The 13,613-nt window shown below is 40.2% G+C and overlaps 1 protein-coding gene across 8 annotated transcripts in view; it reads right to left on the minus strand.

Annotated features, from left to right (window-relative positions):
* Window positions 1–13,613, minus strand: part of si:dkey-181m9.8 (E3 ubiquitin-protein ligase RNF31) — a 72,539-nt gene that overhangs the window by 25,069 nt on the left and 33,857 nt on the right. For all 8 annotated transcript variants that reach the window (XM_043688178.1, XM_043688175.1, XM_043688181.1 and 5 more), the window contains 5 exons: window positions 10,786–10,905; window positions 6,084–6,353; window positions 4,320–4,462; window positions 3,566–3,763; window positions 198–380 (listed from right to left, as the gene is read on the minus strand). In XM_043688178.1, coding sequence (XP_043544113.1) covers window positions 198–380; window positions 3,566–3,763; window positions 4,320–4,462; window positions 6,084–6,353; window positions 10,786–10,905 — 914 coding nt within the window. The remainder of the gene's footprint in view (window positions 1–197; window positions 381–3,565; window positions 3,764–4,319; window positions 4,463–6,083; window positions 6,354–10,785; window positions 10,906–13,613) is intronic.

The raw sequence follows: 13,613 nt of genomic DNA on the forward strand, positions 1-13,613 counted from the left end.
TGAACAAATATATTTATTAATTCCAGTACTATACCTTTGACTTTAAATATTTTACTGTCCTGTATTGTTTCCCAGAGTGCTTAGTGCTTCCATTAAGATAATTAACCACATTACTTCCTGAACTAAGCTTCTGATACTGTGCACTGTGCTTCAGTTCTGTGCACTGAAATTTTCTCAGCAGATTCTAAAACTCTAACCTGAATATCCAAGAAGTTGAAGTATTCTGTGACATCCTCTTGGAGGTTGGGACTTTTCAGATCTGGTGCACTGCATTTTGGGCAAACCATATTAACTATACTCTTCTCCTTTATAACTGATGAAAAATATTGTCTAAAACAGTCTTTACAGAATGAACAGTTACAGTATGTCATTGTCACAACCTGCAAAAATAAAAAATTAGATTCTAATCAATTTGTCACAAACAGTAAACCAGAATAATGTTTCTAGTTTAACACAAGTCATTTAAATAAACGTTCGTCTACAAACAGACAACATTCGTTATAGCACATCACAAAAATAAATCCACATTTAAGAGTTGCATAATGGTCAGAAAAGACATATTAGATTATGTAAGATTAGCAGTGGCGACAGTTCGACATTATACAAACATAACTGACTGTAAGTGATTATTGGTCAGGCAGGAGGCTGGAAGAACACAGCAAGCCAAGCAGCATCAGGAGGTGCAGAAGTCAATGTTTCACGTGTAACCCTTCTTCAGGACTGGGAGTGGGTGTGGGGGAAGCTGCAGATAAAGGGGAAGGCAGAGGCAGGGACAGTGTGGTGAAGTGGGGATAGGTAAAGGCAGGTAGAGGGTACGACCTGGTTGGTCAGTGGGAGGAGTGAATCTGGGTTGGTGGCAGGAAGGGGAAGGGGAGGAAAGAGAGGTTATTTGAAATTGGAGAACTCAATGTCGAGTCCTCTGGACTGTTAGCTGCCCAGGTTGAAGGTGAGGTGTTGTCCCTCCTACTTGTACTGTGGTTTTTTTGGCAATGGAGGAGACCAAGGATGGTCATGTCGGAAAAGGAGTGGTTGGAGGAATTGCAATAGGCAGTTACGGGAAGGTCCGGTCGGCACCTGCGGATGCAGCTGAAATGCTCGGCGAACCGTTTCCTACGTTTACGTTCGGTCTCCCCGATGTATAGAAGGTCACATCGGGAGCACCTGATGCAGTAAAGGCAGGTTGGAAAAGAGGCATGTGAACCTCTGTCTCGCCTAGAAGGACTGTTTGGGCCCTGGAGGGAGGTGAGGGGGTGGTGTACCGGCAGGGGGTTTTTGTTTCTAAGCAATTATTGGCCGGAAGTTAACACGGGATTTAAAGTGTGCTTGAAAGCTGCTACAGCTCTCATCGAATCTTTTTATTTCTATTGCTCTAAGTGCATACTTTTCAAATACTTGGAAGACAACAAAATATTTTTAAATGATAACATAATACAATCCTTGCATCACAGTGAGAAAGAAAGTTTACAAACAGATTAATTAGGATTCTATATATGAATAAGCACTGTTCTCCCAGAAAGGTTTTGAAGAAAATTTACTGAAATTCCCGAAGGACTTTATTAAACACTTAAATCATCTGATTGGTTTTTTAAATTGCTAGGCAGGGCAACTGCTTTCATTGCAATCATTACCCATATCAAACAATTACTGACTGGGTACAGAATGTTAGATGAAGAATCTAGTTTGCTGTATGGTGCTTCAACAATTTACATCATGGCCTTAAAACATCATCCTCAGAGCACTAGTCTATATCCCACAAACGTTCCAAACAGCCTTGCTGAGTAGAATAGATGGGACTGTTCGTGTGCTATATGACCTTGGTATGTTTTTGGCAATCCAATGTTTTCATACTAAACGTACAATTTGTCAAATAAATACATGATAATCCTACTTTGGCACTTGGTATCAAGGCAGCTGGTGAGCCACGTGGAACTTGAGTGGTTGGCAGCATTACAACATTGTCAAGGTGCGGAGTGGTAGGATGTGAGCCTGGGCAGGACTCTGGTGATGGGCAGTGAGATAGCAGTGCGGAGAAGATCGAGCCCAGCAGGAGTGAGAGAACGTGTCCTTGTGGGGAAAGCCCAGCGTGAAGCGTCTGCAGGTCCACGGCTGAAGGAGGATTGTAATGCCTACCTTTTAACTTTATCTCTTTATTTTTCTACATAGTACCTAAGATTTTGTACCCAGGTACCTTTGTACCCAAGATGTCACTAGGAATGGCGACATTGTACATTTTTCGCTGTATCACTGTATCCCTGTACTTGAGTACATAGTCATGGAGATGTACAGCACGGAAACAGACCTTTCAGTCCAATACATCCATTCTGATCAGATATCCTAACCTAATCTAGTCCCATTTACCAGCACTTAGCCCGCATCCCTCTAAACCCTTCCTATTCATATACCCATCCAGATGCCTTTTAAATGCTGTAATTGCATCAGCCTCCACCACATCCTCTGGCAGCTCATTCCATACACCTACCACCCTCTACGTGAAAAAGCTGCCCCTTAGGTCCCTTTTATATCTTCCCCCTCTTACCCTAAACCTATGCCCTCTAGTTCTGGACTCTCCCACCCTAAGGAAAGACCTTGTCTATTTACCCTATCCATGACCCGCATGATGTAAGGTCACCCTCAGCCTGCAGCATTCCAGGGAAAACACCCCCACCTGATTCAGCCTCTCCCAAGAGCTCAAATCCTCCAAACCTGGCAACATCCTTGTAAATCTTTTCTGAATCCTTTCCAGTTTCACAACATCCTTCTGATAGGAAGGAGGCCAGAATTGTACACAATATTCCAAATGTGGCTGAACTCCATGTGACAATAATTTCTAGTACTAATAATCTGAAACCTTCAGTAATTATATCACCACTACCAAGAAAGCACAACTAAACCATAATAAGAAAATTCGAATCTGCGTCTGACAAAACAATTAATTTTCCAAGCCATTATTTTAATACTAATGTATTGTTAACAACTCAATCAGTTATAGCAGAGCATGTGCTCAACCATCTTATCACTTGAATATTAAAAGTGTTATTTACCGACACTAGCGGACTTTTGTAAATCGATCATTTTATCAATGTTTGATCAAAGCACATTGCAACATGGGAAGCTTCACAATACCATGACACAGAATCACATTAGAACTCATGTCCTGTGATGTGGCAATGTAAAAGGGGAAAGTGGATCAAAATAAATTGAATTGCCGAAAGGATCATAAGAAAAAGTTTTTAAATATTTAAATATCAGTTTTCTAATGGGGACAGCTGGCAGCTTGAAGACAACTTCAGCCAGAAGATTGATGAACTGGCGATATATGTTTTTCCTGGTCAGTGCACAGGAATTAAATCAACTGATTAATGTGTGCAAGAACACATGGGAATGATTTTTTTTTGCTGTGTCTTTCTTACATAAATACAACACACAAAGTCAAAAATGTGAAGTACTTCAGATTTGAAAATAGTAAATCTGAGCTGCTTGGGTCATATATTCTGTAAAAGCAAGTGAGTGGATATACAGCTCTGTACCTCACATTACAGCCAAAATTCTATATATTAAACCATACCTTGCTAAAGGTTACATGCTCTCCACAAATAGGACACTCATGAGAAAGATACCGCAAAGCTGATTCGAAGTTTAAACCAGACTCCACAGCTTCCATCACATCCTCAGCAGTGAAATTATTGTCCTGAATGCTCATTAAACTCTGGAAAATTTCTGATTTTTCCTTTGGCAAATCAACAGGAATCGATGATGACTCCACCTGTGAATTGACAAAACAAAATCTTGCTGTTCTGTAAAATTGTATTTGCCAAAGAAATAGTTTTATCTCACAATAATATACCCTTCCATTCTACATGCTGTCTGTTGTCAAATTAAGTGAATAGACATTAAAATACCACAAACTAAGGGAGAAAACATAGTTCTAGCTCACTAGCAGCAATGCAACAGTATGTAAACAGAAACTGCTGAAAATGTTCAGTCGGCCAGGCCACATCTACGAAGAGAAACAGTTAACTAGTTATGATACTGCTTCAGGTCTCTGATCTTTTAAAATACACTTTTTAGCAAAACACTCTGGATGCTGGAAATCTGAAACACAAACAAGATTGGCAGCATCTATGATGAGAGAAACAGAATTAGTGTTTGGAACTTTTATTCCAATCTGAAGCATTAATTCTGTTTCGCTCCACAGATGTTGCCTGACCTGCTGAGAATTTTCAGATTCTGTTATTTTTATTTCAGATTTACAGCATTAGCTGTATCTATCTTTTCTGCTGATATTTAGAGTAACCTACCCAAGTTTGGTAAATACTCACCGTAACCATAGGGCAAATTTCAGTTCCAATGACATCTTTATCCAACACACCATCTTTTTCATTGTACAACTTCACTTGTATGGGAAATTTTTTATTATTAATGGTGATCAAGCGATGTTCCTGTTTGACAACTCTTTCTGCAACTACATAGAAAATAAGCACATTTAGCATATATTTGGGCCAGCGGACATAACATAATTTTTCACAACAGTACAATTAAGGAAGCTACTTTGCACCTATATTTTTGTTTCATGAATTGTGTATTAAGTATTATGCATATTTCTCTGAGGCTGGAAACGAAAACAATTGAACCTTTTGCCCTACAGGTCACATTGTTTTCGAAGGCTATTAGAATAATTTCCAAGTTTCAAGACAAATTTGCATTTTGTAATTAGATGTCATTTCAATTTGCATTTCAATACTAACTTACATGATTATAAAATTTCAGACAAAAAATGCAGCATCTTCCAAGAAAATATCCAAAATACCTTACCAATAATTTTAATGATCATCTTACAAAGTCAAACCACATATTTCATTTAAAGCAGAACCATACCCATCAGGATCCTTTTAAAACAACACTACAATAAAGCATTTGAGAAGGTTATTCTTTTTCTTTTGCTTAAACAGAATATAATGCTGACAGTACTTTGATAACCACTTTTGAGGAGTTACTGAACTGAGTAAAATAAATTTTCATAAATACTGAAAATACCCAAGATGGATTGTGTTCTTTGTTCGATAGATGTTAAATTCAATCTTTCGAGTCGAGAGAATTATGGTGCTATCTTCTATATGTGGGTCCTTGAGAAAGTATATCTGTAGCATCACTTGAATTTCCAGAAGGGATTTGACAAGGTGCCACTTAAAACGTCATTGCTCAAAGTAGGAACTCATGGCATAGGCTATAGCAAATTTTCATGGATAGAAGATTAGCTGACTAATAGAAAACATTTTTTCTTCTCTGATTGGCAGGACATGAGATGTCCTGCAAGTATATGTCATTCAACTTTTACAATTTATTTCAATGATCTTGATAAGGGGAATGAAGGTATGGGCAGCTAAATTTGCAGATGTCACAAAAATAGATAGGAAAGTTGTGAACAGGACACAAGGGAGATGCAGACAGACATAGATATAAGGGCGTAAGTAAAGATGTACGTACTTTGGAGACAATTCAAGGATTTACTCAACTGATTCTGGAATGCATTCCTTGTCTTATTGGAAAGACTGGACTGTCTGGTCTTGTTTAAACTGGAGCTGAGAAGTGTACAAGGTGACTGGATTGAAGTACAGATGATCCTGAATGGTTTCAAAAAGGTAGACGTGGATAGGATGTTGGGGTGAGTTCAGGACTAGGAGGCTGTATTTTAAAATTCAGGTCACCTTTTTAGAACAGGGATGAGTATAATGTTTTTCACTTAGAGGCCATGCAACTTTGGAACTCTGGCTTAAAAGGCAATGGAGATGATGTCAATGAATATCTTGAAGATGGAGGTAGGTATATTATTATTAGGTAGCGCATCAAAGGTTATCAACAACTGATAGGAATATGGAATTCAGAACACAGACAGCTCAGTCATGACCTTATCAAATGGCAGAGCAGGTTTGAGGGCCCAAATGGCTACATTTGCTCCTAATTGTACATTTGTATAGGGTACAAACATAACCTCTGTGCACAAAAAAAATGTGTTTTGAGTAAAATTCTGCATTATTGTTAAGAAACATTTTGAAAAACTACATCTTACTTCAAGTATACAGTACCTTTGGCATCACAAAATGTAATAACAGCAGATCCTGGAATTCTAGTCGGATACTGAAAGTTGACTATTTCTCCACCACCGTTGACAGCACGCTGAAAAATTATGGTAAGCTTATCTTTCATCCTGTGTGCTGGAAACTCAACAGGAATGTTAAGTACATGCACTCTCCGTTCATCCTTGTGAGAGCTTGAATTTTGAGCATCGTGTAACCTCAAAGGTTTTGCATTTTCAGATTCAATTCGATCAGAAGAAAAAGTATCATCAGCTACACCTTCAAGAAACAAAGCAGGTTATTCTCAAATCTGCATGACACAGTGTTACTAGATTTGATACTGGTAAATTCATGAAGAAAATTTGCACTCCTCTATCTAAAGAGAGAATCTCCAAAGATTAACACAAAGTTAATCTGACTGCGGTGCACATTATAGGAGGCAGCATTACACAAGTTTTGGGTTGCAGGAGATGCAGTCTCACCCCAAGCTGATACGATACAATGTTTCAGAATTCCACACAACCATTTAACCAACTGAACACTTTCATAGATTTTTCAGCATTAGGTGAAAGCGATATTCCCACCTACACCTTTTTTTGTAAATATTTTAATTGAGAAAAAGATTAATTTTTTTACAAAATTGCAAAATCACTACAAAATAGTATAACAACCTTATAATATAATGACATTAACAAAACAAACTAGTATTCTACTCCACAAACCACTGGAGGAGAGGAAAGAAACCCTACAAAAACCACAATTCAATAAATAACTAAGAGAAAAAAAATTAAACCAAGTGAAACCAACGTAAATTAAGTTATATTCAGTTAAGTTACTGTACTCAGTGCAAGACCACCAAAGCTCCCACCACTGGGAGCATTAGTAAGCAAACCCGTATTTGTTTGGAATTCTTCCCCCCGGGGCCCCTCGACCGCCAGACATAGTCCTACACAAAGGCCCTGATCAATATAGCTGACAATTATGCACCTACATCATTCAGAAAGAGCCGCCACGTTCTATAAAACGGTTCCATTTTCTGCACCATACTCGTAAGGAAGTCCAGAGGGATGCGCTCCATAACTAATCTACACCAGCCTGAAAGTCCCGGTGGACTGTCCCACACCCAGCTCATTAGAATGTTCTTCCTCGCACAGAATTAAAGAATATTAAATAGTTACTTCCCATGCACGTCCAAAGCGGGGAAATTTAGCAAAGAGGAGGGACACTGGATCCAACTTACCTCAGATCCCAAGACCCCTTCCAAAGCACTCGCTATACCTACGAAGCTTGTGACATGATCACAAGCAATGAGTAAATGTGCCAACATCTGTTTTACATTTGGGGCACAGTGGGGGTGCTCCTGTCTTAAATTTCGCAAGCTTCTCTGGTGCCAAATGAGCCCTGTGGAGTACCTTCAATCGTACAGCCTGTGTTCTGTTATAAATTAAAATCTTCCTTACGTCCTCCTAAATATCCTCCCACACCTCTGGCGAGATTTCCACCCCCAATTGCCAAGTCCAGATTCCGCATAGCCACTCAATATCCTTCGAAACATTACTTCCTAACAAGTGACAGAGGATGCTGACAAAGATGGCACCCGTAGACAGGAGCACTCTCATCTCCATATCTGACTTATAATAGGGACTAACCATCAACGTAGTCTTTTTCCGCACAAAGTCCCTAACCTGAAAGTAGCGAAAGAAGTCCCTCCTGGATGGCTCATATTTCTGACTGAGCTGCTCAAAAGACATCATGACCTCGCCGCCAAATAAATCTCCCAAACAGGAGACTCCCAGAGTTTAAAGCCAGAATCCATCGACCCTGAACGGAATCCTAACATTCCCACTATGGGAGTGAAAGGGAAAGTTTTTTTTTGTAAGTTGCCCTCACCAGGCTGCATCATTTTCCATGCTTTACCTGGACAATCGGATTTCTGCAATGGTCCATAACAGTCCTCATCTTGTCCATAAATAACAAATTGATGAGTGGCCATTTTGCCTGGGAGGCCTTGAGGTCCAACCAAATTGACCACGGATTCTGGCAGGCCCAGTCAGCCACAGGATAGAAAAGAATTCAATTGATATTTCTTAAAGTCCAGGAAATCCAAACATCCCATCTCCTGCGGAAACTGCAATTTGTCCAGCTTAATAAGAGGCCATCTATGATGCCAGATGAAAGATCCAAGCCAACTGTAAAGTCTCCGTAGTGCTTGCCTAGGCCGCATCAAAGGGAGCATTCGCATAGGATATAATAAACGAGGAAGAACATTCATTTTGACCAGAGCTATTCTACCCAACCAAGATATCGGAAGATCCTCCCAGTGCCAAAGGTCTTGCCTTATCTTCTCTAGCAACTGCACAAAGTTAGCTTTATATAATTGATCAAAGGCCAGGGTGATAAAAATGCCTGAATACAAGAAACCTCCCTGTGACCATCTGAAAGGGAAATCACAGGCTCGGCCTCCGACTTCATAATGTTAACTTTATACGCTGAGGACAAACCAAATAGATTAATCACTTGTATTAAACAAGACACATATGTCATCAGATCAGTTAAAAAGAGAAGAATGTCATCTGCATGGATATGAAAAAAACAAAGCATGATGGGAGGGGAGAGAGAAGAGAGGAGAGAGAGAAAAAAAAGGAAAAAAAAACACAATTATCACCCCTACATATATTTAAAAAATGGTCCTCCGACAACCAGGTAAACCAGGCAAATTACAGAAAAAAAAAACATTATTGTCCATATTATTCAAGCTAACCAGTCTATTTTAAAGCATCCAGAAAGTCCTTTGCCTTTTCCGGTGAGTCAAAATTGGAAACGGACCCTCTATGGCTGAAATGTACTATTGCCGGATACTTTACGGAATACTGGATATTCAAGTCCCTCAGCCGCCTTTTCACCTCAGCAAAAGCCTTCCTCTTACGAATCTTGACCGCAGAAAAGTATTGGAAAACTATAATTTGTGATCCTTTGTATATCAGAGCCTGTGGATCCTTCCCCAGTGCTCTAGAGGCTTCCAGCATTTGTTTGCCTCTATAATGCTGGAGTCGCACTAGGACTGGGCCTGCGCACTGCAACCCGGTGGGCCCACTCCACTCCAATCTGGCCTGCCTCGACTTCCAGCTTCAAAAACTGCAGGAGCCAGTGCTCCAAGCTGATGAGCTGGTCTTCCTCCTCCCGCTCTGGAAGCTCAATCTGACGCATGTTTTTCCAATGGCCTCCATTTTTGAGGTCATCGAAGTGCTCCTTCAAGGCCTGTACCTGACCCGCCAAGGATTTTGCCGCAGTTTCGGAGGCCGCGGCCCGTTACTCCACCTCTCCGACGTGTTGCCAGAGACGTTGGATCACCTGGTCATGCTTCTGCAGCATGACGGAGATCAATTCAAGCCTGCTCTTTTCCATCGACGAATCAATCTTCTCTCAGAGTTTCACAAACTCAGAAGCCAGGCCCTGCTCCATAGGTAAGTCCCCTGGGGCGATCGCGGAGGCTGTGCTGCGGCCAAGGGCATGTCCATTATTGTGTGGGGGGTTCCGGTCCAGAGCTCAGCAGGGCAGACATACTGGGTCGCTTCCATCTTGTATCCCCCCGCCATCCCCAACACACCATCTTAATATTGTTTACCAGGGCAGCAGAGCTCTGAGTAGAACTCAAATATATTTGTATAAATCTTCTTTCTGTCATGTCGCAGGAGCAGTTATGTCACCAGTTTCACACTGCAATCCACAGATACGAGGCTTAACTGTCAATGACAGGCAGTTCCTAAATAGTTAAATGCACTCAGTAATCTATTCTTAAAAAACCACCCTGAGAACTACTTCAAATATTAAGAGAAACTGGACTGAACCTGAACTGTCAAAAATGATTGGGTTAGGATTGTGTCAGGGATGGAAATGCAAACAACTTATAACAAGAACCAAATTCACCCCAAACCCATTTATCTCTGACTTTAGTGGAGGTGGAATAACTGAGTTATGACTAACCAGCTTCAGGAAGCAGACCAGTTAGTCAATTGTAATGAAACTCGCTACCTTCTTTAACATTCTGTCTATTTTTAACCATTGTCCAGGCCTCAGGAAGACCCAGCAGCCTATCAGAGGCAAGAAGGGATGAATCCATGAGATTAGTGACTTCACAGGACTGTTAGTAGGCCAAAAACAATAGAAATATTTCCTAAAGACACAACAAGCTAGCCAGTCAAGCATACTCACCCCCACACATCATTAAACATATTCTATCCTTTTCCTTGCATTTCAAATTCATCCACATTCCCTCTCTCCTTCCATTCCACTACCCAATACGGATTATAAGACAAGCTATACATCACTCTTTCTGCAACTTAAACCCCTGATTAATATTGGCTCTCTGACCCAATCATCAATTATCACTCTTACTCCTCAAAGCTTCGACCTTGTGAAGCAGGCTTCCAACCAAAAGGTCAGTCCAATCTAAATACCCAGTCAACCAGGCATCCTGTAGACACCAAGACAGAAGAAAAAAAAATAGAAGTATTTCTGTAATTAAATTCTGCAGGACTATCAGGAAATTATCTTCTTCTCAATTTCACAACAGCCTTGAGGCTAAACTCTAAGTCATTAATTCTACAACAATATCTTGCATAGCACTTTATTTTCTTCGATGAAAACAAGGTAGCTATTCAATTTAATCACTTCAAATTTCAGGTGGATTGTTGTAATGTACAAATGCTACCTTGTTTGTTTTTCAAAGATGTCGCCAAGTCAAATGCATTTAGTACTTTGTCCAAATGCAAGTCTTCAAAAAGGTCTGCAGTTTGTTCTACAGAATCCATTTTCTTCTTCAATGCTTGATCTATTAAACAAAAGGAAACAATAACAAAACATATTAAGCAACTGATTCAAAATATACAAAGAGTAACTACACACATACTGACAATTTCATATTCAAAATTAAAAATCTCTTAAGGCAGCCTGGTAACAGAAACGGTAGGATGGTACATTTCTGTGCTTATTTATCTGTAATATTTCTTCCATTCACAATAATATATGGAATATTACTGATCAGCAAGCAAAAACACTGAAAACCCCAGTCATTTGGCTGCTGCACTGTACTGAGGAATAAGGTGCAAGTTACATACCAGATTCAAAATTTGGTTTTAATTGTCAACAAACCAATTCAGTGAAGATGCTTCCACTAGGAATGGAAGAATAATACAACAAATAAGGACATTGTTAACCTCATACTGCTTTCTCACACCTCTATTCAGCAAAATCAGGCCTAGAGCATGACAGACTTCCCGTATTCTGTGGTCTTGCAAGTCGCATGGAAATGAAGTGAATGATGACATCATCAATATGTTGAAAAAGGAAGATACCTTACTGCCCCACTCCCCAGGGAAACTATGATCCTGTAGATTATTAGAACAAGAAAAATACCTAACAAATAACAGCAAGATTGAGCAATCCTGAAATAAAAACGAAAAGCTTGAGAAACAGGTCAGACAGCATATGGAGAAAACAGTCTGGCAATTCTTCTCGAAACAGATGAACAAGTACATTAATGGCAACAGAAGAAAGACAAAATGAAATGGAGTAAGTATCGGTAGTATGATGCAACCGATCAGTAGGAAGTCTGGAACAAGTTAAATAAGTTTCAATGTCCAATCAGTTTAAAGAATAAGGACAAACCAAAAGTGAAAGTATAACAGGTATGGCAAGGTTAAGGAAATGAAAGAAGTGGAAAGCAGCCTGATGATTACATTTGACATTAAAATACAAAATGCGAGCAAAGAACAGCAAGTTGATTGGCTCTGAAAAGTGAAAGAAAATGTTAACAGTGTTCGGTTCTGATAAGGAGTCACCACAACCAAAACAATTCTTCCTCCCCGAATACTAAAAGCTGCAATACAGCTTGCTGTAAAAATAAATGATGCGTACAGCCACGTTTGTTTCCTTGCTATGCTGCTTTACAGAACAGAAATGCATTTGTGATGATGTACACACACTCAGATATTTTTATGAATAAAGTATATTTTGAAATTAAAAAAACTGAAACCTCTCCGCCTAGGGATAGCATTCTGGCTCAGCGGTTAGCACTGCTATCTCACAGCGCCAGGGACCCAGGTTCAATTCCACTCAGTGACTGTGGAGTTTGCACATTCTCCCCATGTCTGTGTGGGTTTCCTCTGGGTGCACTAGTTTCCCCCACAGTCCAACGATGTGCAGGTTAGCTGGACTGACCATGTTAAATTGCCCATAGTATCCAGGGATGTGTGGCTGAGTATATTGGCCATGGGAAATGTAGAGTTACAAGGTTGGGGCGGGGTAGGGAGGATCTGGGTGGGATGCTATTCTGAGGGTAGCTGTGTCATATGTAGGGATTCTATGATTCTAATTTACCTTCCTCTAATTAGTACTACAGAATACTCAGTATTTGATCTGCTCATAACCAAAGTGTTCAAACACCTGGTAAACTTCAGTTTCTGGTCAATGGTAAATCCCATGATGTTAATAGTGGGTTGTGATGGAATTGCCATTGAACGTTAAGGGGTGATGGCTGGATTCTCTATTGTTAGAGATGCCCATTGTCTGGTATTTGTCTGGCATTAATGTTATTATTGCAAGCCTGAATGCTGTCCAGTTCTTACAACTGTAAATGGACTGCAAGAGTATGTGAGGAGTCATGAATGGTGCTGAACACGGCAATCATCAGCAAACATCCCCACTTCTGACCTTATGATAGATGGAAGGCTGAAGATGGTTGGGCCTAGGACACTAGCCCAAGGAACTCCTGTTGTGATGTACTGTGGCTGAGAGACTGGCCAACAACCAGAACCATCTTCCTTTGTGCTTGGTATGACTCCAAACCGTGGTGAATTCACCCCCTGCTTCCCAGTGACTACACCACGCTTCGTCAAATGCTATTTGATGTCAAGGACAGTTATCCTCAATTTCCCTCAGGAATTCAGATCTTTTTGGTTATGTTTGGACCAATTAGGTGATGATCAGATTGGACCAGGCACAAACCAAACTGGGTACCTGTAGGCTATCTGGTACAGGACCCTGATCTCACTGTGTGAACACACTTGAGTTAAACAACAGAACCAACATGAATATACATGGTCAGTCATCAGGCTTAAGACAGAATGAAGCTTGATGCTTAAGCATCATTTTTAGTTGCTGTACCCAAGGAACATTAGACCTGAATTAGATGCAGTGCAAAAAGGATTCAGTGGATTGATTCCCATGTTATGAAAGTAGCTCCTTGTGGACAGTTTGAGTAGAATGGGCCAATACTCTGGGTAGAATGAAAAGTGACCTTGTCAAAACATTTAAGATTCTGATGGCTTGACAAGAGTGAACGCTGACTGTTGATTACCCTGCCCAGAGAGCCTACAACCATTCATTCATTCTGGACTGAGAAGAAAGGACACATACACAGTGTTGAGAATCTTTGGATTTCTTTCTCATGGATACTCAATGAATATATCCGAGCCTAAGACCATCAGGTCTTTTGAATCTGAAGGAATCAAGTTACTTGGGAACCACATGAGAAAAGTT

Source organism: Chiloscyllium plagiosum, chromosome 4 (genome assembly GCF_004010195.1).
Source record: "Chiloscyllium plagiosum isolate BGI_BamShark_2017 chromosome 4, ASM401019v2, whole genome shotgun sequence".
NCBI classification, from domain to species: Eukaryota; Metazoa; Chordata; class Chondrichthyes; order Orectolobiformes; family Hemiscylliidae; genus Chiloscyllium; species Chiloscyllium plagiosum.